This window comes from Procambarus clarkii, chromosome 45 (assembly GCF_040958095.1).
Source record: "Procambarus clarkii isolate CNS0578487 chromosome 45, FALCON_Pclarkii_2.0, whole genome shotgun sequence".
In the NCBI taxonomy this organism is placed as follows: Eukaryota; Metazoa; Arthropoda; class Malacostraca; order Decapoda; family Cambaridae; genus Procambarus; species Procambarus clarkii.
The window spans coordinates 9,565,175-9,589,419 of record NC_091194.1 but is presented as its reverse complement, the minus strand read 5'-3'; the positions used below and the strand labels follow the sequence as shown (position 1 = coordinate 9,589,419).

At 41.4% G+C, this 24,245-nt stretch overlaps 1 protein-coding gene across 7 annotated transcripts in view; it reads right to left on the bottom strand.

Annotated features, from left to right (window-relative positions):
• HisT (Histamine transporter) overlaps positions 1-24,245 on the bottom strand; it is a 54,736-nt gene that overhangs the window by 29,654 nt on the left and 837 nt on the right. For 2 of the 7 annotated variants that reach the window (XM_045761625.2, XM_045761626.2), the window contains one exon: positions 2,964-3,199. In XM_045761625.2, the coding sequence (XP_045617581.1) occupies positions 2,964-3,199 (236 nt within the window). Of the gene's footprint in view, positions 1-2,963; positions 4,310-4,949; positions 5,414-7,904; positions 9,438-9,931; positions 17,186-17,679; positions 18,673-24,245 lie in introns of those variants that run through there. The other 5 variants (XM_069301380.1, XR_011222110.1, XM_045761629.2 and 2 more) reach the window with 5 other exon arrangements.

Sequence of the window (24,245 nt, the reverse complement as noted above, 5' to 3'; positions counted from 1 at the left end):
TGTTGCTGTTTTAGATTCAGCTGCTGGGAACACAAGTTGTAAGTAGCACGGGCTATGGTGATCCCGTAGTGGACTTACCTGGCACAGGAGCGGGGCTGTAACTTATGGTCCTGCTGTATATGTGTTGCCTTCTTATTAAGCTCCAAGAGGTTCGTTAAGCTTGATCGTTAAGCTTGACAAGTAAATAATTACCACAAGAAGACACCAAACCAGGAAGACTATGGCGCTTGACAAGCCAAGGAGGGGGGGGGGGGTGAAAATAAGGTTCCCATTGAGATTTGTCCTTTGTCTACTGAGGTCCTATATTGTATATTATTGACAGTGAGTGTATGTACTCACCTCGTTGTACCTAATTGTGCTTGTTGGAGTTGAGCTTCGGCTCTTTGGTCCCGCCTCTCAACTGCTAATCAACTCGTGTGCATGTTCCTGAGCCTTTTGGCCTCTGTCATGTCTACAGTAGAAACTGCTTATACGGAGTCTGCCTCCACCACATCACTGCCTAGTGTATTCCATCTGTTAACTACTCTGACACTGGGAAGAAACTCTTTTTTTAATGTCTTTGTGGCTCGTTTGGGGTACTCAGTTTCCACCTGTGTCCCCTTGTGTCAATACCACTCTTGCTAAATTGTCTTTATCTACCATATCAATTCCCCTTAGAAATTTTATATGTGGTACTCATGTCTCCCCTAAGTCTTCTGTCTTCCAACGACGTGAAGTTCAATTCACTTAGCCTTCCTCATATCTCATAGTTAGTAGTTCTGGGACTAGTCTGGTGGCATACCTTAGAACTATCTCCAATTTCATTATGTGCTTGACTAGATATCGACTTCCGCTGGAGCCGCATACTCCAGGATTGGTCTTACATATGTGGTGTACAAGATTCTGAATGATTCCTTACACAGGTTCCTGAACGCTGTTCTGATGTTAGCCAGCCTCGCATATGCCGCAGACGTTATTCTTTTTATGTGGGCTTCAGGAGACAGGTTTGGTGTGATATCAACTCCTAGATCTTTCTCTCTGTCCGTTTCATTAAGTACTTCATCTCCTATTCTGTATCCTGTGTCTGGCCTTCTGTTTCCACTGCCTAGTTTCATTACTTTGCATTTGCTTGGGTTGAACTTCAACAGCCTTCACTTCAAGGTCAAGAACTTCAAGGTACTCATACGTGTGTGTGTGTGTGTGTGTGTGTGTGTGTGTGTGTGTGTGTGTGTGTGTGTGTGTGTGTGTGTGTGTGTGTGTGTGTGTGTGTGTGTGTAGAGTGAGGTGGAGGTGTGGGAAGCACGACTATTCACCAGCTGGAGCATCTGGCACCCCCGACCTCCAACCTTCCACTAGTCTGCTGTTAAAGCTGAGAGGCACTTGGCCTCAACCCCCCCCCCCCCACCAAGTGCCTCCCAGGCACTGTAACTACTCTTGCTTCTGTAGAGTACTGTCTTAGGTTCCATTCACCTGAACTGTATGGGTCTCGAACCGGTGACCCCACGCATGTGACGCCGACGCTCAATCGATTGAGCTACGAGCAGTCTAAAAAAGCTCAGTAGTAGTCAGGGGAAAACTTTCGACTTTTCGAAATTTTCTGGAAACTTTCCTTATTAAGGCTACTCATAGCCCAGTTGATAAGAGCTACGGCTTCACATGCCTTATGGGTCCAGGGTTCGAGACCCATATATGCAGTCTAGGCGAATGGAATGTTTATTTCCACTGAAGTGTGGGTGGTAATTTATACTGCCTTAGGTCTTTCTGGCATATGGGCTATGGCCCTCAGAACCTTGTATGTTGCGATCATGTCTCCTACTTAAGTAGCGGTAGTTGCTAAAATCTGTTTGTGGGCATTAAGGCCCAGCTCTTGGCTTTTTCATTTACATTTTGCGTTTGCATTTTTTGGCTATGCCTGTCATTTTCCCACAAGGCATCTCTACAATTCACCATGTTTACACACCAATGTTTACATAACCCAAGTGTACCTTCTTGTAATTTTTTTTTTATCTTGTGCTTATTTCTATATTTTTTTAAATTCTGGTTCTCGGGGAGAGGATCAAGGCTGAACACAGACATTTGGAGACCCCACATAGTCTGGTCCTCTCCCCTAACACCACACTACGGTACGTTAACACTACACTACTGTACGGTAACACCACACTACTGTACGGTAACACCACACTACGGTACGTTAACACTACACTACTGTACGGTAACACCACACTACGTTAACACTACGGTACGGTACGGTATAGCATGGTGACTAACACAACATACTATGAAAAGTAGGTTGTTGGCTATGAAGAGAACGGGCTGGTCTGGAACGACTGATCTTCCACCAGGATGCATACAAGAGTTTCCAAACTCCCGGTTACCTTACGGGCTCACCATAGCCCGTGCGGGTGGAAGGAATTATCTTCATAGGGGATTATCGGGTGGATGGAATGAACTTTGGTCTTTGTTTATGAGGACGGACTGCGTGATGAATCCTGGTCCAAGAATACCTCACATCGTTCACAACACTGTTCGCCAACAGATTTTAAAACCTTCCTAACACAGCTAACTGAGCCTAACCACTGACGTTCTAACCTAACCATATACTGTATACGGTTTTAACCAACATAACGAGCTTTGTCGAGCCGTCTTGTGTACAAGTTGACCAGGGGCCAGATTCACGAAGCAGTTACTCAAGTACTTACGAACGTGTACATCTTTCCTCAATCTTTGACGGCTTTGGTTACATTTATTAAACAGTTTACAAGCACTGAAAACTTGCCAATCAACTGTTGTTATTGTTATAAACAGCCTCCTGGTGCCTCGGTGCTCATCAACTGTTTAATAATTAGTAAACAAAGCCGCCAAAGATTGAGAAAAGATGGGCAGGTTCGTAAGTCCTTGCGTAACTCCTTCGTGAATCTGGCCCCAGATCCCGTTCCGAAGCTCTATACCCCGTTCTCAAAACCCCAAGAGAGGGCACCACTGACCTTTTTCTCCAGGTACCAGGAGGCTGGGAAGATGAGGGGGATGTAGGTGACCATGTAGATCATTGAGAGCCAGTCCACCATGGTGGAGGAGACGCCGTAGTAACGAACGATAATGTTGTTGATGATGGAGTACTGGATCCATTGGAAGGCGTTCGACATGGAGTAGACGACGAAGAGGGAGAGGATCACCCATCGGATCTTGTAGACTCTCACTGCCCCGGAGGGTATAGTGTCTCCTGCACCGGCCGGAGGACAGGTAAAGCTGGACTTAATTAGTGTTGTGGGGGGTAGCAAAGAGTATTGGTTGGGGGTGGTGTGTGGGGGAAGGGAAGGGAAGGGAAGGGAAGGGAAGGGAAGGGAAGGGAAGGGAAGGGAAGGGAAGGGAAGGGAAGGGAAGGGAAGGGAAGAGAAGGGAGATGTTAGGGTGGTAGTAGTGGTGGTAGTCTGGTAATGCTGATGATGACACAGATTAGAATAGATAATATTCACGCGTGTGCCGGGTTGGGTTGTGATGACACTGACACAGGTGATGATAAGGCTATGATGATGATGGCACTTACCTATCAGTAAGTAATTATCAGAAGGCGCCAAGCCGGGAAGACTATGTAACATCTACAGTACTTGTCTATCAGTACTCACCTATCCATGTCTACAGGGGAAGTGAGATCTAGCTCTTTAAGCCCCGCCTGCAAGCCTGGTTGTGTCTCTTGCGTTATAATTTCACTATTCTAATACTCAATTTCCTTCTCGAATTTAGCTTGTAAGTTGTGGACGCAAGTGACTTCCACAACTTTCAGGACATTCCACTTGCTTTCCACCCGTATAAGGTACGAGTATTTCCTTACATTTCCTCGACTCATTTCCATTTCCAGCTCTCACCTGTGTCCTCTTATCCGACTTTCTCTCAATTTAAAGAGATTGTCTTTGTCCACTTTGTCTATTTCCCCCCTCAGTATCTTATATGCTGCGATCATGTCGCCTCTGTTCCTTCTATCCTTTAGAGTTATTGTTGCAATGAGAACAGGCTGCTGTAATGAGCGTTCTGAGTGTCATATACAACCTATGTAAGACCCACGCTTGAATCTGCAGCCTTTGCAGCCAAGAACTTAAAGTAGAAAAGAAACCAAGAGATTCAATAAGACTCAGAGCAAGGTACGAGGGGAGACTGGAGGTCAGTACACTGGATGAGAGGAGCGGACATGATAACGACATGAAAGGTTTTAAAGGAAAATGCTAAAATAGACAAAGCAGCAATATTTAAAGTAATGTACGAAGGGGGGGGGGGTACCGATGGAATCAAGACACTAATAATTCACAGCGATTGAAAGAACTGTTTTTACACCTCTCCAAACCTACCACAATCCTTCCCCCCCCCCCCGTCCACTGTCACCCACACCCCCGCCCACTGCCACCCACACCTCCCACTCTCACCCACATCCACCGCCCACTGCCACCCACACCCACCTCCCACTCCCACCCACACCCACCCCGGCCACTAAAGACATGAGGCCGGGGTGGATCGACTTGAGAATGGTCCAGGACGGACCGAAACGTCGTCGTCCCTTCACCTTCTAGTGTGTGGTCTGGTCAACATACTTTAGCCACGTTATTGTGACTCATCCCCGGCCACTAAAGACATGAGAGTGACCACCTCCAGGTCCCCTCCACCTTCAGTGAGTGACCACCTCCAGGTCCCCTCCACCTTCAGTGAGTGACCACCTCCAGGTCCCCTCCACCTTCAGTGAGTGACCACCTCCAGGTCCCCACCACCTTCAGTGAGTGACCACCTCCAGGTCCCCTCCACCTTCAGTGAGTGACCACCTCCAGGTCCCCTCCACCTTCAGTGAGTGACACACACCAGTGTAGGCCGTGAACCAGGGCCTTCATCACCCGCACCTGAATTTACCTGAAGCCTCGACGGGGACAGGAACCCTTACTCATTACACCACGCCCTCCCCCCTCCCAAATATTCCTGACGACATTTACCACCTGATTTTCGAACTGGAGCATTATCTTGGCAATTATGGCTTCGGCGGGTAGGCGGTTCCATGCTTTTATTGGCAAACAGGTCTCTTTTTTTTTTCTTTTTAGTCTGTCCTACTACGTGGCTTGTTAAGCTTGAAGCACTTGTTCCTTGAATGTGTTACATTCCACATTTTAAAAGACACATTCACTTCCTCCCTACACTCAGTCTTATCAAGTCCTATAAGCACTTTTTTCACCATTCATGATTTGTTGTGATAAATTTTTTGAGTGTAAAGAAAGTTGTAGAGCCTGACGCAGCACCAGCACCACTGACAACATGTGTTGGAGGTCAGCTGTATCTGGCCGTGGTGGCGGCCAGATACATTGATCTAATGCTGATTACATCACTTGTAACCAGTATGGTTGTGATAAGATTACAGCACTGCAGAAAGGGAGAGAGAGAGAGAGAGAGAGAGAGAGAGAGAGAGAGAGAGAGAGAGAGAGAGAGAGAGAGAGAGAGAGAGAGAGAGAGAGAGAGAGAGAGAGAGAGAGAGAAGAAGAGGAGGGAGGGAATGGACGAAGGGAGGGAAGGGTCGGGAGGAGAGAAGGGACGAAGGAAGGGGAGGGGGAGAAGGGAATAATCATTTAACCCATTGATTATTCCCATCTATCCAGGCCTTCTTCATTAAAATGTTCAATTACCCTCCCCCCCCCCCAAGTCTTGTACCCTTGATACAGTAATGACTAGAGTAGTCCGCTACAAGAGTGTCAATGACTAAGGAACCCGGGGGTGTAAATGGGCAGGATCACCAGTAAGGTGAAGTGCTTGTAGATGCTTCGGGCAAGCACGCAGCATATCCACCACTGGTGTTATAGTCGATATAATTGGTTCATTTCATTAGCCTGGACCGTCGAAGCCTTAAAACCATGACCATAATGTGGAAGACTGTAGTTCTACCAACCAGGATACTAAGCACCCACAATAGAACAGGATTCCTAGACACACAACCAACTAGGCTCCTCCCCTATTGTGGGTACCCAGTAGCCTAGTTAGTAGAGCTCGTCTTCCACTTCTGTGGTCCTGGGGTCGTGGCTCCGATGATCCAAGTGAATGAAATGTTATTATCCACGTTTACTGCGGTTTGTTCAGCCCGTTCTCCAAACAAAGACCCAAAAGTGATTCCATGCACCTGCCAACCCCCCTGTTTATGAATGAAAAAGCGGTTTACGCGACTCACAACTGATGACGTTCGAACACTTACCGGAACAAATGCGCTGTAAATGCTTCACCCGCGTACTACAAATATAAATAATTGCCAACAGATTCTAAACACCTAACCTAACCTATGCCTATATATGGACAATATGCTAATATAATATTAATTTATATTTGAGAAAATTCCCATTTTCAATGCACAGCATGTTAACATTTATGAATACGTCTGTGGGGTCGAGCGCTGGATGTAATGGACTTGAGTCGAGACGGGTTGACCCGAGTGGGTCAGAAATAGTTGGGCGTGTTTCCTTTCACCTAATGCCCGCTGTTCACCTATCAGTAAATAATTAGGGAGTTAGGCTCCCGGGATGTAGTTCTGAAGCTACATCCTGGAGAGGGTCAGTAGTTGGCCTTGCCCTAGGTGGACTTTTCACTTAATGCCTCTGTTTACCCAGTAATAAATAGGTAGTGTATACCAGTGTACTGTCACTGTAGCTATAGTGACAAGGGTGGCTGTACGCCTACCACCACCCTTGTCATTATCTCCATGGCTTCTCTTGCCACTACGACTCAACTTTCTACAGGATTCAACCCACAACATGTACCTAACTCCCGAGTACCTATTTACTATTGAAAGTGGAGAATTATAGTTACAAGAGAAGTCGTGGAGATAACGACAAGAGGCGGCAATTCTTGCTATTGCCGCCCCTTGCCACTGTAGTCACTTTTCAAGATTAAAGGTAAAGAGGCTTTACTGCCACACGTAGCCTCGTGCCACCTGTCGCCTCACAGGGCTCACCGCGTCTACCCCAGTGATAAAGCACCAAGATTAATAACGGCAGTGTTGCTGAACTTCCTTGTAACGGGTCGATGACACTGGCGCGGCAGAGTTAACTCTATGATAAGCTCGGTCAGTGTTCATGGTACACCTGGTCACTGTCCTCAGGCTAGGGTGGGGGGTAGAGCCCCGTGGCGCCACCACACCAAACACACTTATCATGCAACACGTCCGATTATAAATTATGTTGTTCTCGCTCGTATGCTCACGGGAGACATCTCCCGTCACGCAGGGTGCAGTCGCACCTCCACAGATCTCCAGTATCATCTATTGATCCTGGAAATGGCTCAAAAGGGCCACCACTTATGGGCTATTCATGCCCAAGCCACCTTTTGGGTGGCTTAATCTCTCTCTCTGTCTCTCTCTCTCTCTCTCTCTCTCTCTCTCGTATGCTGCACTCGGGTTAAAAATCGATGTAATTCAAAATTAAATCGGGTCACGAAAGTGACGTAATGTCCCGTTTTCTGTTTTGAGTTCTCTGGCTTAGGCTGTTAGGTTAGGAGAGGAAACTTTCAAACGTTTGGTTTTGAAATCTTAGGAGAACTTCCTGCCCTCCTAACCTACCAGAGGACCCTTAACTTACTGTTTTGGAAAAAAAATACAAAATTTATTTTCAATTATTTTTCATATTCAAATTACGGCCTTTTTTTGGCCGTAATGCATAAAAGCGAAAAGCGACGTTAATTTGAAAGAGGACGGGTTGTTATCAAGATATCCCATCAGCCCCCCCCCCCCTCCCTTAGACAATCTCAAAAGTCTCTCTCTCTCTGGTTTAAGGACAAATAACCATTCACAATAATACACAGTAAACGCCTGTATGTAGCATACTCGTGGCAGGGATCACTGAAGATTTTATGTTACAAGGTACGCGCACATGTCCCTCATTCTCTGTTCACACAACAATCTTCTCTCATATTCTTACTTTATTTTTAAGCACCAGAAATGCTTAGGAATTCAGCATTGAGACTGATGCTATCTTCTTAACTTGGTGGTCATCCGGGAGGGTATACAAGATACTGTGAGAAGAGTCGTGGTTCTTTTTTTCCCCAGGGTGACTTTCGTACGCTACATATGGATGATTCTTTTGTAATATTGCCCCTCTCTCAGCTCACGTCTGTAATATCTCTCCTGTCGTGCTCCAAACTTACCACCGTGGAGGCTCCCATTACCCCTCCTACTGCTATGAAACACTGTTTCTGGAACACTTTTCATCACACTCATACTCCATTGCACTATTTACGGATAAGTTGAAGTCTGCCGACGGTGATGGCTACTCCGTTATCTTTCCTGACCAAACTATATCTGCCTCTTACCCTCAGGGACTAGCACCTTCACGGCTCAACTATCAACATTTTTGTATGCTCTTCGCCAACTACTTATCCGACGTCAACGTTCCATTGGCGTCGTGGTTCACTCTTGCAGTGCCTTCACGGCTCGGGAATCATTTAACCCTATGCATCCTGGAGGGGGGGGGGAGGTCGGAATTCAACATTGGTTATTTATTAACTCCAGCAGATTTAAGACAGTTTTACTGGGTTCCCAACCAAATTGGTTTAATTGAACGTGCGGACAGTGCTGTTAAGAGAGCCATCCACACTAGATAATCCTATTTCCATAAAAGGGATTCCTTATTCGGATTTCTACCCAGTTAAATGAACAAATCCACAAGGGCCGTGACGAGGATTCGAAGCTGCGTCCAGGAGCATCCCAGACACTGCCTTAATCGACTGAGCAACGACAGGGTTAAAAAAGAGTTGAAACCCAAGTTCTACTGAACTATTTGATGCATCACGTTAGTGTGATCTCTGTGTGTAATCTACCCAGTTATTCATACCGCATCCCGCGACCGTTGGCAGGGTCGTTGATCTGGCATTACAGATAACAAACTGCGCACTCTTAACGATATCCAATCCCTTTGGCCTTCCTCCTACAGACGGCAGGAAACGGTTCTGGCGAGGTTTTGTATTGATCATGCACGCTTAACTCACAGGCGCCTGCGGAGCGTCACCGTGTTGTTTATAGTCCAAGCTGCATTGTCCCACCTGCAGTCGTGCACCTCCTTGTAGAAGCTCCCGATTTTTAAGGACGATTGTATGTCTTGCTTTCCTAATGTCCCTCGGGGGTCATAATTTATTTTAACTTTGCACCGGAGGGCTAGTTTACTGAAGAGCCTCACTCATCTTGTGAGTGTACATACCGCTAAAGCAGTACGTACAACTCCCCAATAGAAAGAAAACTCGATGGTTTATGTGGGAAAAACCTGCTGGGATTGATATAAGAGGAGACTACCAGGGACTTGTACTGAACTAAATTAAAAATTTACTGTCTGCAAATTAATTCAACTAAAATCTCTAGCTAGGGTTGTAAATCCTAAATCCTCTTTTCCTAATGACAGATTGTGGGCTGTAAGGGACAGGTGGGGTGAATGACTTAGTTGATAGAAGTTCCAATCCACCTGTAGACAGGGATCTCACATCAGCTTGTATTTTATACAAGGATAAGATTTAATAAATTCAGTTATCTGACTGAACACTGGCTCTGTTTAAATCAGAGATTTAAACATACATAGTCTAACCTAGTACCATAACTTAACAGCCAATAGATTCTTATACTATAAACAACAAATTAATTGTAAAAGTATAAATAAATGACCTTAAATGGAGTCTTAATACTATTAACTTAGTACTAGAAATTATATTCAATTAAATGAACTTATATGATAACTTATAAATAACTAAGCAAGCAATTGATAACTTAATTTATATATTCAAATATATATGCAGACATATTCACTTTATACAGTTAGCTTGACTGAATCTCTTCCAAGACTGTGGACACTTGTGAGGTTTTTACTTATTGAGGCTGAATTCTTTTCTGACAGAATGGACACTCATGAGGTTCAGTGCTTGGATAAGATTCACAGCTACACTACAATTTTAATAAACGTACCGATATGTGAGGCTTAGCCTCGCTTTTTAACCAACAGACAGATTTATAGGATATTAAAGTTACACCAGCATACAATTGGCCAATCATACACCAAATAACCCTCAATATACTTCTCTGCCAGTCGGAGTGCCTGTCTGACAAGTTTGCCAGACTGATTAACTCTCTCTTGTTGAGTTTAGGCACGATATTTTGCTACAGCGTTGCTGTATGATGATCTGGTAGCGTTGCTACGTGATTATCCTGCAGTTGCAGAAGAATGATTCGAGATAAAAGTTTATGAATGAAGGTGGAGGAAACCGTGTCACTGATCTCCACTATACACTCTATTTTATGTGAATGTTCACGGATTTTCCTTGTAGATATTGTCCAGGTACTCCCCCAGTTCTAGAGAGTATTCACTGGCGATAAAAATGTTAGATAAGGTGTCCTTGAGCTGGTAATGTTCGCTAAGGATCAGTCACTTGTTCACTCATTTGTAAACAAACGCGGAGTGCCGCTGGGCTTGTTGGTGGGCGCTTCTCTCCCCCCCATCGCCCTGCCATGCTCTCTGAGCACGGTAGCCTTCAATGAATATTGATTGATTATTTTTTACAGTCTAGACTTATGATTGAAATAAGATGTGATTATAATATAATTAGATATAAGATTTAAAGATTATAAGTAGTATTTGAAAGTACCACTGAATCTTATTAAGGATTCGATTTTTAATCCTACCGGATGTTGAATCAATGTTCCAATAGTTTTTTAATTAAGAAGTCCTTCTAGAAGCTTCTGGATCCTTGAAAGATCATGTACAAAGTCACGTAGGCATCAAAAGGGCCCCTGTTGCGTACGTGTTCATGGTGCCATTGTCATCCAGGATCAAGCTATAAAATGAATCTTTAATGATTCAAATATGATGTTGATACGATTTAGATATGATTTTGATATGATTTAGATATGATATAGAAATTATACATTTCTTAGATGATTATTAGATATGGTGGGTAAAAATTTCCCACATCTTCCAGAGGGAGAGAACTGGCACAGAGTCCAATACTTAGGACAATAGTAACCATATGTATTTATTTACTCTCCATTGGATTGATAATACAAGTGCAAATTTTGCTTGCACTTTTGTGCTGCTGTCCGTTGTGGACGATTGTGTCTGTTAGGAGTCTGTGGGTCTTGTGGAGTTAGAGTCTCTTGAGGTCTCTCAGGATCTAACTGCAGCCGACTCACTGATTCCATGTGGATGAGTTTGTCCAATGTCTTCAGGGAAGTTGTTCCTTTGGACAGGATTTTGACTATTCTCAAAATCCCCTGACTATCTGGATGGACTGAGACAACTTTACCTAATGGCCAGTCAGGCCTAGGGCCATCACTGTCTACCAAGACAATATCGCCAGGTTGGAGATTAGCTATATTATGTGGGACATTGGCCCCATAGTGATGTTCTCGTAGAGATGTAAGATATTCTTTTGTCCAAACATCATTCCAATTTTGGATTATGCTGGACAGATGCTTATACCCCTGAACCAACTCGCTCTGACCCACATATGAGGGATCTCTGATCTCATCATCCACTAGAGATGGTACTGGAGACAGAAGTCTTCCATACATTAGGTGGGCAGGACTTAATGGCTCATGTTGAGTAGGATCCTCAGACAAGTAAGTCAACGGCCGGTTATTCACCCTTGATTCTATTTCCGTGATTACTGTCTGGAGTTCTTGAAGATTGATTTTCTGACGGTGTAGAGATTTTCTCAAGGATCTTTTTACAGTTCCTATTAACCGTTCATAAAATCCTCCGTGCCATGGGGCTCTCGGAGGGATAAATTTCCATCTGCAATGACGCTGTTCCAGTGTGGAAGTAACTGCAGGATGGGAACAGATTTCCCGTAGACACGCTTCTCCAGCTACCAAGTTTGCTCCGTTATCTGAAATCATCAGCTTAGGGCATGATCGGCGTGCTGCGAATCTGCGGAAAGCTTGAATAAATGATTGAGCAGTCATATCGGGTGTTACCTCTAGATGTACTGCCCTGGTGGTAGCACAGGTGAACAGACAGATGTATGCCTTGATAGGTTGCTTATCTGCAGTCCCTGTTAGATATATTGCTCCTGTATAATCTACTCCTATCGTTTCGAAAGGTTGTAGATGGACCACTCGTTCCTTTGGTAGGGGTGGTGGCCCTGGATAAGAGCAAGTTCTTGCATCGTACCTTCGGCATATCATGCAATTCTTCAAGATTGATTTGACTGACTGTCTTCCCTGAGGAATCCAGTACTGCTGTCTGATTTGTGTGAGTGTGTCTAACACTCCTCCATGTTTGATGATTTGTTGATGTGTATGCAACACAATCAACCTTGTGATCCAATGATTTTTTGGTAAAAGCCATGGATGCACGGTATCTAGATTAATATCTGCGTGTTTAAGTCTCCCTCCACAACGCAAAATGTTGTGATTTTCTTGGTCTATCCTCAGACCGAGATTGTGTTTTAACTTATGCGGAAGATTTTCATAGTTATTCCCATAAGTTTCTCTCTGGGCTTGTCTTACCCAATAGATAAGTGCATCTGGAAAAGTGTATTTTATACCTTTTTTCCTGAGATAATGAAACACGTTCTGTGTTACATTGATTAATTTGATGAGCGAGGAGTAACGAGTACAATCCAAGACTGATATTTGAGCTTGCTGCCTGGTGGTAGTTATGGTTTGTGTCGTAATGACGTGTGGCTTTTGTTCAGGCCAACTACCATTCACTAACCATCGAGGCCCATGAAACCAAATATCTGCCTTTGCAAACTGTTTAAATGTCATACCTCTTGATAAGAGATCAGCTGGATTATCCTTTGTTGGTACATGCAACAATTGAAAACCTGCGGAAATTTCTTTAATTTCCGAGACGCGATTTTTTACATATGGAGTTGGACAGTTGTCGTTTCGTACCCATTGTAAGACAGCTTCATTGTCAGACCATATAATGACATCTTTGATGTTCATGGTAGACAAGCCTTGTTTGATATGCACTGCTAAGCGTGTTCCAGTTAGCAGTGCTGTTAGTTCCATCTGAGGCAAAGTCCTCTTTTTTAATGGAGCGACTCTGGCCTTAGAGGTGATAAGATATGATTGATTAGAAGTCACTAAGTAAGCACAAGCTCCAAAAGCTTTGGCTGACGAGTCTGCGAATACATGTAGTGATACTTCTTCATTTTCCTCGACTATGTGTCTCGGAAAGATTATCTTTTCAACTAAAGTTTGTTCTTGAGCCACTTCCATCCAAGCTTTTTGTAACTGGATTGGTAGTGGATCATCCCAACCAACCTTAGCCTTCCATGCTTCTTGCACTAATAAACGCCACTTGATAGTCAAAGGATTTAGTAGACCAAGTGGGTCGAATACTTTGCTAACTTGTGAAAGCAAATCCCTTTTTGTAGTGATGTTGTAATTTACTGGCACAGATTTGATCGATATTGTGTCCGAGATTAAATCCCAATCCATACCTAACACCTTTTGTGATTCTGGTACGTGATATTCAGGGTAATCTCTTGCTATTTGATTATTCAATGTTGCATTATTAGAGGCCCAAGATTGTAGTGGCATGTTGGCACCTTGTAGCTCCTTGTTGGCCTCTTGATATAATTGTAACAGTTCAGTAGTACTGTTAACTGTCCCTTGAAAATTATCTACATATAGATTTTGACTGATTTCAGTCTTACAGGGACTTGATGATTTCTTCAGATGAGTATCTAGAGTTGCTTGCAATAGAAATGGACTGCTTGTCGCGCCGAAAAGAACTGAAGAGAATCTGAAAGTCACTACAGGACTATTGACATCTTCTGGGTTCTCTACCCATAGAAACTTAGTGAAGTCTCTATCTTCTTCCTGCAAGCCAACTCTGAGAAAGGCCTTACTTATATCTGCTGAATACGCATATTTGTTAAGTCTAAACTTCAACAGTATGTCATACAATTTCTGAGTTAGACTAGGACCTGTTTGTAAACAATCATTTAGACTGGTTCCTTGGGGTCCAGATTTAGAGCTACAATTAAAAACTATCCGTAAAGGAGTCGTTTTTGATTCTCTCATTACAGCCATGTGTGGTAAAAAATGGCCTATTTGCGTATTGTCATGTTTCACGACTTCGATGAATTTATTCTTTAATTGTTGAGCAATAATCTCATGATAGAGTTTTAAATGCTCAGGCCTTTTTCTTAGCTTTGCTAATTGCGATTTAAATTGACTATAAGCCATGTGATAATTGGTAGGTAAGGTTTTATGGTTGATTTTCCATGGTAGCCTTACCCAGTACTGTCCATCATAGTACTGTACTGTTTCTAAGTACTGATTGTATGCACAGACATCATCAGGACTTGGTTGTTCAGGAATTATTCCTATGGCATCAAGTTCCCACAATTGAGGTACAGATTCTAATCCATCATCAATCATGTGGGGGATTTTAAGTGGTGACTGTTCTTTGCCTAGTCATGCCACTATTACAGTTTCTGTATGATGTGATTTTTCAGGAGTTGAAGGTTCAAGATCTAGTATAGGTCCTGTCATCAATATGCCTCCTGCTGATTTGAGTATATTCATACCCATAGATTCTTCTGATCCCAGAATGAATCGATGATAGTAGTCAGCTCCAATCAGGATTCCGATATCCCCTATGTAGTCAGAATCGAGTAGAGGATCTGCTAATTGGATTCCTTTTTCTTTCAGGAATTTAATAGTTGCTGTCAGACCAGTCACTTCCATTTCAGTAGGAATTTTATCAACTACTATGGCTTCTACTGTCCTTTGGGATGTACCTAGACAGACATTGAGTTTTACTACTGGAAAGGTTCTACGACCAGAATTAGTAAAAAACCCTGATATGAATGTAGATACTTGCTTTGAAGATTTAAGTTGTAAATCTTCTGCCATCTTTTTACTGATAAAGGTTTTCTGTGACCCTTGATCAAAAAAGCCTCTAGTTGCAATACAAATTCCTTGATTGCATAGTTCTAGCTGTGCAGTAGGCAATATGGCTGTTGTAACAATTTCTGTATCCAAGTCGTTGACATTGCTCATTACTGTACAGAATTGTACGGCTGTTGTGGTATTATCATCTTTGGGCTTTGCCTGAGATGCATGTTGATTATTGGAAGTCTGTGATCTGGATTGAGTGTTAATATCACCACAGAGTGCTGTGTGATGTACACTTTTATGACAATATTGGCAGTTCTGCAATTGAGTGATACACTCACTAGTATCGTGCTTCCGTAGACAACGGATGCACCTGTTCAGAGATTTCAGTCGATCGATTCGACTGGCACGGCCTTCATAAACTGTGCATTGATAAATGCTATGTGCTTCTTGACAGAATAAACATTTTGGGGCACTTGTAGCTCCTTTTGTCTTATCTGTCTTAGGAGCTTGGTTTCCTACAGTTCTGTTAACTGTGGGGGATATAGCATAAGAGCCAACATTATTCTGTTTCCACTTTGCAGAAGAGGAGTTTTGTTGCCTTGATTTTTGACTGCCATTCTGGACATTTTTGCTTTTGTCCGTGGATTCACCTTTGGGGATTTTTTCTTGAGATCTAAGTTTTCCTCGGCTTCGTAATCTTTGTACGTAAGCTCGAAGTCCATCAAAGATTTGGCTTTGTGATAAGATGTTGTTACAAGTATGTAAAACTTGTAGGTAAATAATTACATGCAAGTAGGTGATACAAGCATGCAACACTTGTACTCCTCCAAGGATTTCCTTAAAGGATGAATTGTATCTGTAATAATGTGTATCTACATTATTCATGATGTGATGAAGCATTTTGCTTTTTCTTTTTTTTTCTCGGCTTTGCCTTTTCTATTAAGTAAGTCTCTTTGAGATGCTTGATTAATTTCAGATTTTCTGAGGCTGCTTTCACTCCAGTGAAAGCATGAGATTAGGTGATCAAGACTATATTCTTGGATTAAGATAGTTATCTTAGATGGATGATAATATTTGTATTGACATTGTCAATGTGTTGTTAGCCTTTCAGATTGTGATGTGAGATTAAGATTGGTCTTAATCCCCAATTGTAGACTATTGTAGCCAAGTGATGATGACATTTGTCTATCACCTGATTTAAATGGTCTGTAGGCTGTAGATTCAAGTGATTTTTTTAGACACTTTGTGTCCTTTTCTTTTCTGTTTCAGCTGCTGGTGGAATACTGTTAGTCATTTTGACCTTTTCCGAGTTTTGGAGATTCCGAGATTTTTCTCTTTTTTCTGATAAATATGTATGATGTTAATGTATTTTGATAAATGAGCTTTCCTGTCTACTTAGGTAATGATTCCAAAGATCGTCCTTCATTTCCTCCCTGGAATCTGGTTGTAGCAGGTGTTCATTATCAAAAGTACTGTAATAATTTGATTTGTGACCCGAATGCACGAATGCACCAAGTTGGTAAATCCTGTAATAATTTTTTAAAAATAGTAAATGGCACTATTTTTGCAAAGTTATTACAAAATCTGTTACCATAATAATTGTTAGATAAAATACAGTAGAATGTCTACTGGTTTTACCTGGAATAGGGTTTGTACAGTTGATTATGGTTAGATTGTAAAGAATGCTCTTACAGTGATGATAACACTTTTTTAAAGAATATTATGTAATGAGCAGCTCTGAAAATCAGTAGATTAGAGATAATGCTAGATAATACACTTAAATATGCATGTAATGTTACCACAATGAGGTAGGTAATTGGTATTTATGATTAAGATGCAGTTGTGTCTTTGACACTGATATACTTAATTACTGTGGTTTCTTAACACAAAACAATATTTGTATGCTATGAATACTATGAATGCTTACTAGTTAATGGATATGGTGGCTTAAGCCACTGCAAACTATTTGTTTACTTAGATATAGCTATGATAAATATTGGCTGATAGCTAGGTTAGGCTAGAATATGTAAGAATTATTCCAATGCAAAATCAAGAAGTTTCTTATCTATTTGGCACTGAAATATTCGGTAAACGAATGATCATAAATATCTAGGTATAAAGGACCATTATTATCTAGGTTCGAAGGACCATTAATGTGGGAAAAACCTGCTGGGATTGATATAAGAGGAGACTACCAGGGACTTGTACTGAACTAAATTAAAAATTTACTGTCTGCAAATTAATTCAACTAAAATCTCTAGCTAGGGTTGTAAATCCTAAATCCTCTTTTCCTAATGACAGATTGTGGGCTGTAAGGGACAGGTGGGGTGAATGACTTAGTTGATAGAAGTTCCAATCCACCTGTAGACAGGGATCTCACATCAGCTTGTATTTTATACAAGGATAAGATTTAATAAATTCAGTTATCTGACTGAACACTGGCTCTGTTTAAATCAGAGATTTAAACATACATAGTCTAACCTAGTACCATAACTTAACAGCCAATAGATTCTTATACTATAAACAACAAATTAATTGTAAAAGTATAAATAAATGACCTTAAATGGAGTCTTAATACTATTAACTTAGTACTAGAAATTATATTCAATTAAATGAACTTATATGATAACTTATAAATAACTAAGCAAGCAATTGATAACTTAATTTATATATTCAAATATATATGCAGACATATTCACTTTATACAGTTAGCTTGACTGAATCTCTTCCAAGACTGTGGACACTTGTGAGGTTTTTACTTATTGAGGCTGAATTCTTTTCTGACAGAATGGACACTCATGAGGTTCAGTGCTTGGATAAGATTCACAGCTACACTACAATTTTAATAAACGTACCGATATGTGAGGCTTAGCCTCGCTTTTTAACCAACAGACAGATTTATAGGATATTAAAGTTACACCAGCATACAATTGGCCAATCATACACCAAATAACCCTCAATATACTTCTCTGCCAGTCGGAGTGCCTGTCTGACAAGTTTGCCAGACTGATTAACTCTCTCTTGTTGAGTTTAGGCACGATATTTTGCTACAGCGTTGCTGTATGATGATCTGGTAGCGTTGCTACGTGATTATCCTGCAGTTGCAGAAGAATGATTCGAGATAAAAGTTTATGAATGAAGGTGGAGGAAACCGTGTCACTGATCTCCACTATACACTCTATTTTATGTGAATGTTCACGGATTTTCCTTGTAGATATTGTCCAGGTACTCCCCCAGTTCTAGAGAGTATTCACTGGCGATAAAAATGTTAGATAAGGTGTCCTTGAGCTGGTAATGTTCGCTAAGGATCAGTCACTTGTTCACTCATTTGTAAACAAACGCGGAGTGCCGCTGGGCTTGTTGGTGGGCGCTTCTCTCCCCCCCATCGCCCTGCCATGCTCTCTGAGCACGGTAGCCTTCAATGAATATTGATTGATTATTTTTTACAGTCTAGACTTATGATTGAAATAAGATGTGATTATAATATAATTAGATATAAGATTTAAAGATTATAAGTAGTATTTGAAAGTACCACTGAATCTTATTAAGGATTCGATTTTTAATCCTACCGGATGTTGAATCAATGTTCCAATAGTTTTTTAATTAAGAAGTCCTTCTAGAAGCTTCTGGATCCTTGAAAGATCATGTACAAAGTCACGTAGGCATCAAAAGGGCCCCTGTTGCGTACGTGTTCATGGTGCCATTGTCATCCAGGATCAAGCTATAAAATGAATCTTTAATGATTCAAATATGATGTTGATACGATTTAGATATGATTTTGATATGATTTAGATATGATATAGAAATTATACATTTCTTAGATGATTATTAGATATGGTGGGTAAAAATTTCCCACAGTTTACATTATTTGTATTATTACTATTATTATTATTTTCACAGTAGATTCATATGAGTTCTGGGTGATGATAGCAAGTATTTTATGTGAAGTGTAGACCAGCTGTGGTTCACAGGTGTATGGAATAGTTTAACTTAAAAAAATATATTCTATATTAAATGTAATAAACCCAAAATAGGTCAAAGAGTTTATCTGGCCTTCCATGTTGTTGGATCGGTAGGCCTACTCAAGGCATATTTACATACAATTCCCGTGAAGGACGAAATACCAATGGTTAACCAAAGGATTATCTTGTATACAGTTTCGAATGAAGCAGTACAGAGATGGCCGCAGCCTATCACACCTAATACGACCCATATCTCACGAAATCGACAAATGCGCTAAAAATGCGACGTATTAGTCACAATTAAAACATATTAATATTGACGTTCTTTACACATCAGCCTCGATGGGTTAGGTAGGTTGCTTGGGCTTATACGTTTCTGGTTAGAGAAAACAGTTGTATTTTTAACGGAGTGGCAAACTGAGAGACTAGGCTGGTGACGGGGCGATGTGGCACAGATGGTTAGTGACGATAGGTAGCCGACCATGGTGCCACCTGGGCACAGGTGGTCAGTAATCAGTGCCAGCCAGCTTGCGCTAGTCATACAGGATGCCTCTTGTTACTCCCCCTACCGTTCCCAGTCCCCCTTTAACACACTATATATCTCCCCCCCCTCTCTCCCCTTCCCACGCTCACCGATAACTTCAATCCCGACTTGATCTCCATCATACCAGTAGTAATTAGCTACCGGGGTAATAAACTAAAGCATTGGAAAGGGCCCCCTAATACATTATTACTATATTTCCTCTTCATTTCCTCAAAATGAGGAAATTTTGTATATTTCCTGTTGCTTATATTCAACTAGCACCCCTTATGAAACTATATTATAAAGAAAAAAAAAGGTATTATCTTCATCTCTTCCTTAAACAAACGTTCAATTTATACAAAAATTCCTCCACGTATCCTAGCAAAGTTGTTTACAAATACCCAAATGACGTCACTACTGTATCCCTGCCTGACACCAATGTGACCACTTTCGCCAACACAGTTACGATTGATGTGACGAAATGACCAATTCGTCAAATTATGAGTCTCCGGGCTCGCCAATGAGCAGTCCCTCTTCGAAGGCTTACGTTGGCTGTTGGTCATGGTCAATACGCACCTCTAATGCCACTAAGCAACTGCGTATTACAACGATCATTTAAATACCTGGAATCATAATATTAATAGAGAACGAAACTGAATGACGAGGCTACATTACATAAGAATCTTAACAGCAGAACGTGCTTCATGTTATTTACGGCCTCATTGTTTTTTCCTGTGTTCGCCTAAATCACTCATCTGCTGGCGTCTGTTGCGGTACTCACCCGTCTGTGCCTGCACACATATAATAGGATGGCTGCCTCTGTTACTCTTCCATCACCACACACATACGATAGGATGGCTGCCTCTGTTACCCTTCCACCACCACACACACACACGATAGGATGGCTGCCTCTGTTACCCTTCCATCACCACACACACGATAGGATGGCTGCCTCTGTTACCCTTCCATCACCACACACACGATAGGATGGCTGCCTCTGTTACCCTTCCATCACCACACACATACGATAGGATGGCTGCCTCTGTTACCCTTCCACCACCACACACACACTCACGATAGGATGGCTGCCTCTGTTACCCTTCCACCACCACACACACACACGATAGGATGGCTGCCTCTGTTACCCTTCCACCACCACACAAACCACAGGATGGGTATAGTGTGCAAATATATACAACGTCACGGCATTAGCTTATACAAGTTCTACTTCAAATTGACTTAAAATAAATTATATAATTAACATCCTCCTAATTTTTGTGACATAAATTGTGCCAATATATGTTTCACCGCTCTAATGGTGAACCTCACTTTCACCTTATAAATTGTAAGCCATTTTATTCCTAAAATGTCATAAATTTTATTCCTAAAATAAAGTTTGATTTAGACTGTTATACACCTGTTTAGTCCTGCCAATACTGTAATGATTTCTATAAACAAAGCTACTCTATCCCCTAGAGATGTATTTTTGTCTTGTCTCAATAAACATACTTGAACTTGAACTCATTTATTGTCATATTAGTTTGCTTATTGATGGAGGTGGCTTCTGTTTTTTTCACCGAATTCGTTCCACTTGCTTACTGTTCTTATGGTGAAGAAGTGTTTCCTCACATTCCTCAGGCTCATCTACTCTAAGTGTCTAGCTTACATGCCGGTCCTTTCGTTAAAATGCCTCTCAACCTAAACATTCTGCCGTATTATAGGTTTAATTGCTACCTCTGAATATTTTGTACGACTAGGGCATGTCAACTCTATTCCTCTTTCCTTCCTGTGTCATTAGGTTCAGCTCCTTCAATCTGTCCCAGTAGCTCAATTTTCTCAATGCTTGGAGTAGTCTTGTAGCAACCAGTGTACTTTCTCAGCCTTTTAGTTTGGACGGGAGACTCGACGCTAGGGCTGCCCCGTTCCTGGAAGGCTGCCCTCGTGCTGCTCACGTGACTATGTGTACCACCATAGATACTCACCTATTTGTAGCTTGTGGGGGGTTGAGCTCTGGCTCTTTGGTCCCGCCTCTCAACTGTCAATCAACTGGTGTACAGGTTCCTGAGCCTATTGGGCTCTATCATATCTACACTTGAAACTGTGTATGGAGTCAGCCTCCACCACATCACTACCTAATGCATTTCATGGGTTCAGTGTTGTGTCTACTCCCAGAACCTCTTCTCTCACTACCCAGCACAAGTTCCTCTCTTTCATTATATATTGTTCCACTGCTCTACTTTCGCTTGCGACTCATTACTTTGCATTTATTTAGATTGAAGTCTAGTAACCATTTATATACCAGAGGTGGCCAAACCGAGGCTCTAAAGAATGATGAGCCTTTAATATGCGGTTCGTGAAAAATTATAGAGAATTCGAATATTCTAAAAATTTCGGCCAGAATCCAGATCAAGAAACGAGCGGCTCTATAAAGAGTTGGAATACTAGGGAAAGGGTTACGGGCTATTCACACCCGTGCCACCTCTTGGGTGGCTTAACCTTCATCAATCAGTGCAGACCAAGCTGGTACACTTCTTATATAAATCTTATTTAAAGCGTCTGTGAGAACTTTGTGAAGAAAGATGGCTTCAACAAATTATAAGTAGGGGAAGGGAACTATCAGGGGAAAGCGAAGCCATTACGACAATATAGCACTTGGAATGGGGTTAGGATCAGGATTTAGGATGGGATGGGGGAAGGGATAGTGCCCAACCCTTTGGATGGTCAAGGATTGAACGCCGACCTGCATATAGCGAGACCGTCGCTCTTCCGTCCACCCCGAGTGGCAGGTAACGAAAATATGAAGCTGAAAACATAAATTGTCAGCCAGAGTGGGAGTACGAGTAAGGATTCCCAATTAAATGAGGTAAACCTCTGAGCCTTATCTGCCAAGTGCCAATCACTCATTACAAAGCCAGTAACTTGAAACACCACTATGAAACTAATCACAACAAAAAACTTTTCATATGATTACCCACCTAAATCAGACAAAGAAAAACTAGGCTAAATGAGCTAAAAATCATCAATAAATAGCCAGAAGACGTTGTTGACATTATCCAGTATAGAAGCCGCGGCTCCCAAACATATAAGCTTTATCATTTGTAACTCTTACACTAACCAAGTTTGGCCGCCCCTCATTTATTTATTTATTTATTTATCTATTTATTTATGCATATACAAGAAGGTACATTGGGATTGTGAGGATACATAATATGGTAATTACAATCTTGTAAAGCCACTAGTACGCGCAGCGTTTCGGGCAGAAACGCTGCGCGATCATCTATAACACTCGATCACTTATAACGCCCGATCATCTATAACGCTCGATCATCTATCATTGAGCCATTTCATCTATACAATCATGTTTACAAATCGTCTGTTTTTTTCCCTGGAGCCTTCTGCTGTCCTCACTGTTTATCCTCGTCAACTTAGCGTCAACGGCAGTGTCACAAAATATTGTATAGCTACATCAGCCATATTAATTAATTACCACCAGTCTTCGGTGATGCACTGAAAACTATCGCAAGTAGTTTGCAAGGGAGTTCAGCCTCTTTGACGATACACTGATGCAGTTCTAAATGCGACATTAGACGGACATTTATCATGCGTTCCATTGATTTTAAGTCAAAACTTGAACGTGGACGACATGCGGTTATCTATCCCCCCCAAAACACTCTACATTATACTGCTCCCTACAACATGATGACACGGGAATGATGATTGGGGGAATGATGTTGATTACACAGAAATGATGACACAAGAATGATGTTGACACAGGAATGATGATGACACGGGAATAATGATGATTACACACGAATGATCGCACAGGAATTATGATTGGACATAAATGATGATTACACAGTTTTGATGATGATAATTACACTGTTTTTATGACAAATTTTATGATGAGAAAGGAATAATGAAGACAAACGAATGATGATTACACATGAATGATGATTGCACGAGAATGATGATTGCACATGAACGATTATACAGGAATAATGATTACATAGGAATAATGATTACATAGGAATGATTACACAGGAATGATTACATAGGAACAATGATTACTCAGAACTGTGATAATTATGCAGAAATGAGGATGACACAAGAATTGGGATAATTACACATTAATTTTTAATAATTACACAGGAATTGTGAATGGAATGGTATGATCAGGAGAAAGCGCCAAGCCATTACGACTATATAGCACTGGGAAGGGATCAGGATAAGGATTTGTGATGGGACGGGGGAGGAGGAATGGTGTCCAACCACTTGGACGGTCGGGGATTGAACGCCGGCCTGCATGAAGCGAAACCGTCGCTCTACCGTCCACCTCAAGTGGTTGGGCACATGAATTGTTGGTATGTACATTGGTATGTACTATGGTCCTCATCCTTCCTAAAAGTACTATCAAAATAAGAGAATGGGCTGAATAATTACACAGGAATAAGAATGACAAGGGGCATGATGATGATGATGATGACAGGAATGATGATAATGACTCAGGAAGGATGACGCAGGACTGACGATGACACAAGAATGATGATAATAGTTAGCATGATTTATTTCAAATGCGTAGTACTAAAATAATACTAAAATGTTTAAAATATTAAAAAAAATATTAATACTGAACGAGTAATATTAATTATTTTTCACTACAGTGATGTATTATGAATTATGAATTTTAAATAAAATTAAAACATTAAATAATCGTAATACAATTACATTACTAAATAGTAAATCAATTTGTTTTTATCATTAAATATTTTAAATATACCGAGCATTCTAGGCAGGGTTGTCAGCTTCTCTGACAATTAGTCTTCGACTATTTGTATTTACAAATAATATAAGCAACTAGCACTGAATTGCTTCAGAATATTTAATTAAATCATTTAAACAGTACAATACAAGATCAATATGGTACATGATAATAAAG